General features: G+C 48.2%; 1 protein-coding gene across 1 annotated transcript; it reads right to left on the bottom strand.

Moving 5' to 3' along the window:
• Positions 1-3,388: 3,388 nt before the first annotated feature.
• Positions 3,389-4,165, bottom strand: LOC102420415 (THO complex subunit 4-like). Its single transcript, XM_006086753.3, has one exon. The coding sequence runs from the start codon at positions 4,157-4,159 to the stop codon at positions 3,389-3,391; it is 771 nt and encodes a 256-aa protein (XP_006086815.1). The 5' UTR covers positions 4,160-4,165.
• Positions 4,166-6,574: the final 2,409 nt, after the last annotated feature.

The raw sequence follows: 6,574 nt of genomic DNA, 5'->3' as shown, positions 1-6,574 counted from the left end.
ATGTTTCTCTTTCCTTCTCCTCTCTCTGAAATCAATAAAAGTTCTTCTATAAAAAGAACAAAACAAGTATTTGACGCATGAAGTGATGTTTATGCATATACATTTCTAAGAATTATTCAATACTGTTCATAAGGTCATTTAGTAAATGGTTACTAAGCTCTTACTGTCTTATGAGATATTTAAAAAGAATGTCAAATTTTGGAGTAGAAACTACATTTTAGACTTTTTGGCAATATTATTATTTTTGGTTTTAATAAAAATCAACAACCAAAGAGATAAGTTTTTGGTTAGTGCCTTTTAATAGACCTGATTTAATGATCCTGTAAGTGTCTTCTAGTTCACTGTCATTGTCTGGAACCATTCTTCCTTGTACTTTCTCATTCTAATATGAACAAGCTAATAGTCATTATCAGCTCTAGAATAAATTACAATTCTTTTGAATTATTTGTGACTTCCATTAAGGAAACAAAATATTTGGTAATGCAGCCCAATATGGCTATACCATTGATCATCATAGCAATACAACTTATATTACAGGCTTTCTATCATATGGAGAAAGATTACACATATATTCTCATTAAAAACTTTGATGTATGGTATAAAAAGGATGTTTATATTATTCCTTTAGCCTCCTTTTCAAAAAAAATTTTAATTGACTTTAGAGAGAGGAAGGGAAAAGGAAAGAGAGGCAGAGAAACATCAATGTAAAAGTGAAACGTTGAGTTGCTGCCTCCTGCATGCCCCCTACCAGGGATCAATACCCACAACCTGGGCATGTGCCCTGATGGAGAATCAAACTGATATTCTTTTTTTTTAAATTATATTTTATTGATTTTTTACAGAGAGGAAGGGAGAGGGATAGAGAGTTAGAAACATCGATGAGAGAGAAACATCGATCAGCTGCCTCCTGCACACTCCGCACTGGAGATGTGCCCGCAACCAAGGTACATGCCCTTGACCGGAATCGAACCTGGGACCTTTGAGTCTGCAGGCCGACGCTCTATCCGCTGAGCCAAACCAGTTAGGGCGATATTCTTTTTTAATATATTTATTTTTTTTATTTCAGAGAGGAAGGGAGAGGGAGAGAGACATGGTGACATCAATGATGAAAACATCTAGCTTGCAAAGGATGTGTTGCTCCATCATTTGAGTCATTCAGTTGGTTGATAGCTGTTTCCAAGTGTCTCCTTCCCCCCCCCCCCCCCCAGCTATGGCACACCTCCGTCCAGGGCCTTTTCTACCACCTCCCCGATGAAGACCTTGGCCAGCCCGGCCCTGGCGATGAGCGCGTTCTGCTCTGTTGGGGTCCAGCCCCAACAGATCCAGGGGTTCCCAATGGTGTGGACGGAGTCAGCGAGGAAGAATGACACGGAGACAGCGTTCAGTTGATAAGCAGAGTAGCCAGGTTCTCCAGCCAGGGTCCGTTGCCAGGTTGTGTGGCTAGGTTGCCCAGGCCTAGCTGCACGCACGGACTTGCTGGTGCTTTAGTTGGTGTCCATCCTCGCGTTGTAAGCGTCCGGCTGGGCATCCAGCTCCTCCGCAGAGATCTGCTGCTTTGAACTCCGGCCGGTGCCCCTGCCTCTGCCCCGGCTGCTTCTGCGGGCGCCTCTGCGGGTGCCGCCAGCAAAGCCTCCAGATCCTCGGTTCCTAGTCCTCCCGCCTCTGTTGACACTTGGTCCCGGCCTGCACTGCGTGTCTCCCTGTGAGGTGACCAGCTGGATGTTCATGGGGCGGCCGTCCAAGGGGACGCGGTGGTACTGCTGTATGGCTGTCAGGGCGTCTGCCTTGCGCTCAAAGTGCACATGGGCCGTTAAACCTCTCAACCGGGAGGGTGTAGTTCAATTCCTGCTCAGGGCACATGCCCAGGTTGCAGGCTTAATCCCCAATGTGGGCATGCATGGGGCAGCTGATCAATAATTCTCTCTCATCATTGATGTTTCTCTCTCTCTCTTCCTCTCCCCCCCCCCTTCCTTTCTGAAATCAATAAAATATATATTTTTAAAAAATGCTAGAAACATCAAACAGATTGTCAAACGACAGCGGGAAGGCTGGGGAGAGTTTGGGGGTGGGTGGGTAGGAGATCAACCAAAGGACTTGTGTGCATGCATATAAACATAACCAATGGATGGAAGACACTGTGGTGGGGGGCGGGGATGGGCAGATGGTGAGGGCATGTGCCAGGGGGTAGTGAAGGCCGGGGGAAGGTCAATGGAGAAAAAAAGGATATATGTACTACTATTCGTAATACTTTAAACAATAAATTAAAAAATAATAATGACATGAATGAATAAATAAATAATGCTTTGTCGAGTTTCAGAAAATTAATCCCAGTTTACTTATCCCAGCAAGCTATTGTAGGCAGTGGATAACCACATGTTGGGGAAAAAATTTCCTGAGATATACATACTGATGTCTCCCTCTTATGACCTACATCAGTGATGGCGAACCTTTTGAGCTCAGCTTGTCAGCATTTTGAAAAACCCTAACTTAACTCTGGTGCCGTGTCACATATAGAAATTTTTTGATATTTGCAACCAGAGTGAAACAAAGACTTATATTTTTGATATTTATTTTATATATTTCAATGCCATTTAACAACGAAAAATCAACCAAAAAAATGAGTTCGCGTGTCACCTCTGACACGAGTGTCATAGCTTCGCCATCACTGACCTACATGGTGCTGCTATGTGTTAGTCATCAGGATCATTTTGCCTTTATAACAGGTTCACAACCAGCTATTGGTTTTCAGTAGAAGTCCTTGTCTGAGGAACTTTCTGTCTCCTGTAACATGCAAAGCTCAGCCTGTTGATCTGCACGTATAGAGAAGCCTAGGTTTTATATGGTGTTTGATTTATTATTCAACTCCCTGTGCTAGTTACTTTGTGAATAGTTTTATAGGGGAAAAGTCCTGGTGAATAAGTGATTCCATTTTGTGTCTTAAAAACAAAAAAGTGAATGCAATGTTTATGTAGCACAACCATAACACTAGTTCTTATCTGCCAGGGAAGAATACGAAGTACATGTTGATCTTGTAAACATAATAGGGCTGTATTTCAAAGTATTTATGACTGCACATTTGGGAAGAATGGCATACCTCTTCTATTTAAAAACACTAGTATGTGTTATTTTAGTGTGTACTATGGAAACATGAACCACTCAAGGTTTTGTGTGTTTTTTTTAACTTTCTTGTTATTTGTATTTTTTTTAACATATTTTTTATTGATTTCAGAGAAAAAGGTGTGGACGCAGTCGGCAAGGAGGGAATGACACGGAGACAGCGTTCAGTTGATGAGCAGCGTAGCCAGGTTCTCCAGCCAGCCAGGTTCTCCAGCCAGGTTGTGTGGCCAGGTGGCCCAAGCCTAGCTGCACGCGCGGACTTGCTGGTGCGTTAGCTGGTGTCCATCATCGAGTTGTAAGCGTCCAGCTGGGCATCCAGCTCCTCCGCAGAGATCTGCTGCCTGGAACTCCGGCCGGTGCCCCTGCCTCTGCCCCGGCTGCCTCCGCGGGCGCCTCTGCGGGTGCCGCCAGCAAAGCCTCCAGATCCTCGGTTCCTAGTCCTCGCGCCTCTGTTGACACTGGGTCCCGGCCTGCGCTGCGTGTCTCCCTGTGAGGTGACCAGCTGGATGTTCATGGGGCGGCCGTCCAAGGGGACGCCGTGGTACCGCTGCATGGCTGTCAGGGCGTCTGCCTTCCGCTCAAAGTGCACGTGGGCCGATCCCAGGCTGCGGCCAGAGCGGTCGTAGTGCACGCCGGCCTTCTTCAGGGTCCCGCAGTCCGCAAACAGCTCCTGGATGTCCGCGTCGGACACTGCGAAGTCCAGGTTGGACACCAGCAGTTTGCCCCCGGTCTCCACACCGGCGCCCGCGCGGAAGCCGCCATCGAAAAGGTCGTGTTGCCACCTGTCGGGAAGCTGTCTGGGCCGGGTGTAGGGCGCAGGCCGGTTCCTGCCTCGGCCGCCTGCCGCGCCGCCGCGGATGAGGGCCGTCCGGTTCCGGTTCCGGATGGGCCCGCCGCCCCAGCTCATTCGGGCTGCGGCCTGCGCTCCGCCACCTTGGCCTCCCTGGGAGCCGGCCCGGCCTGGGCCCCGGCCGAGGCCGCCCCGCTGGCTCCGGTTCAGCTGAATGATGTCGTCCAGAGACATGTCCACTTGGTCGGCCATGGCGGGCGCAGAATATGCCTTGGCTTGAACCGGAGTGTCAGCACGTTGGTCCCTCACTTTGGGCGAGGGGTCCCAGGTGCAAGGTGGTCACTTGGCTTCAGGAACAGCGTGGTGAGTGCGTGCTGGGGTCGGGGCTGGGCGGGCTGAGCTGTGAGGTGCCTGATTGAGGTCGCAGTCGTTTTGGACCTTCCCTGCACAGAGTTGGCTCTGCGACTGTAGGAAGGTGGCTCTGCAACTCCAGGTTCTGTCTTGATTCTCCTGCTACATCTGTATTTATACCAGTTGATTTTAATCCTATCCATTCTATTCTAAAGGTTAGGGCGTCTGTTATCTCCATTCCAAAGTCACTACTCCATTGTTCTGTTAAGCTACAAGGGAGTAACTGAAGAAGATTATCCTAGGTAAAGCTTATGTAGCTTAAGGGTGATTGTTCCTAGTTAATGTGATTAACTATCCGCCTGGCACTTAGTTAAGGGGTTTTACTGATTATTCTGTTCCTTAGACCTGTGAATCCCTAACTCCAGGGAAAAATCCCCACCTGGGGAAACAACCTTTCTAGGAGAGGTGACCTTGGTTAAAACACATAGCGCTAAGAAAGGGAGCAAACATATTGAGAACAGTATGCCATATACACCAGGTCCCTTGAAACATATGCTGTGCAGATGTTTCTTCCCTGCAGCGACTGTGTCAAGCAGCAAGAATAGACCAGCTTCCGGCACTTTTCATAAGAACATCAGCCAAATTTTATTAGAGCCCACACTAATGACCTTATTTTGACTTGATTACCTCTGTTAAGACCCTATTTCTAAATAAGGTCACTTTCTGAGGTAGCGAGGATTAGGACTTCAACACGTGAAATTTGGGGGAGGCACAATTCAACCTAAAATGATAACTCAGATAGAGAAATATAAGACTTTTACCCAGGAGGAGATAGACTATACATGAAGAAAAAAAATTGCAGATCTCAGCAATTTGTATGGGCAGGAATCTGAGGAACAGGTATATGTTTGGATTCCAAAGGTGTTACACTGGTGATTTGATTAGGTCAAAGTTATCAGTTGGGTGCACTTCCCTGGGGATCAGAATTTAATGTGTTGACTCAAGCACCTCGAAGAAGCATAAATGTTCTCCTAAGTTGGCTAATGGAATATTGGGCCCAAATCATTGCCCACCAATTTGAGCTGGCTGAACTTTCCTGACATGGTGTAGAGGGAGGAGTCTAAAGTCTCAGAGAAACGACACTCAAGCATGAGGGCATGAATCGGCCCACACACCTCCCTGGGAGAGCCTGCAGAACAAGCTCTACACCAACACATTACAGAATGCATTCGTAAGGCAGACACCAGCATCCTTTTAACACTCTGGTGGCTGTTCTTTGTTGGCTAGGGATGACAGTGAAGGATGTTGCTAAGAAATTGAGTTCTCTCATCTCAAAATGGAATACAGGGGTCCAGAAATGGAAGAGGCATGGCAATCCTTAGACCTCAGTGACAAGGTGAATACAATTACCAGAATAGCCCACAGGGATGAGGTAGTAATTAGAATGTGTAACCTGTAGAAATATGTAACAATGTAGAGTTTATAACAAGGCCTTAGAAATTAAATACAAGGAAAACCTACCAAGCTGTTTCTTGACATATTCAGACAAGGATTCCAGGTCTAGTGGGCAGAAACCTAACATAAGTCACTGAAGTGAGAATTCATAGCCTCTTATGCAGTTTCTAGAAGTAAACTAGTTCACAGAAGTGGAGCTGCAAAGGACCCTGCCACAGGATGCCCACAGGTGTGTTTGTGAATCCTCAGTAAAACTTTTCCCAGAGACAAGTCGGGCACTTACCAGTCTGACTGTAACTTGGGGAAAGCTAAATATCTTTCAGCGTTATTTAATACTAAAGGCCCGGTGCACGGAATTCGTGCACAGGTGCAGTCCCTAGGCCTGGCTAGTGATTGAAGCTAGAGCGCCTGGCCTGAAAGGGCAGGTCCCAACTGACCTCTGGGCCCTGGGCAGCACCTGGGCATCTGGGCCGCCACGCACCCCCCTCTGACTGAGTCACAGTGCCTGAGTCCCCACACAGAGATGCGATGAATGCAGCTGGATGCCGCAGGCTGGGGCGCAGCATGGGCCTCTGGGCCACCCAGCGGTGCTGCACGAAAGCCTGGAGGGCAGCACGGTCTCTCCTGGCCGGCCTCACAGACCAGCTCCTGTGCGAATCCACAGGAAGCCCAACCGGCTCCTGTGGTCCCAGTGGCTGCAGTCCGGCTCACCAGGAAGAGGTCGTGTGGATGTGGGGTGGGCTCCTCATGGGCGCCCGGCACCTGAGCACGGGGGCTTCCCCATTGTGCAAACCCTGGTGTTCCTGGGGAGGGTAGCAGGGGGAGTGAGAGTGAGCTCAGCGGACACCCCGAATTCTCACA

This window comes from Myotis lucifugus, unplaced genomic scaffold (genome assembly GCF_000147115.1).
Source record: "Myotis lucifugus unplaced genomic scaffold, Myoluc2.0 scaffold_30, whole genome shotgun sequence".
Classification (NCBI taxonomy): Eukaryota; Metazoa; Chordata; class Mammalia; order Chiroptera; family Vespertilionidae; genus Myotis; species Myotis lucifugus.
Note: the sequence above shows the minus strand (reverse complement) of the source record. Positions and strands in the feature narration are given on the sequence as shown.

Coding starts and splice junctions, on each gene's coding strand:
- LOC102420415 (XM_006086753.3), bottom strand. CDS start 4,159: ATGGCCGACCAAGTGGACATGTCTCTGGACGACATCATTCAGCTGAAC.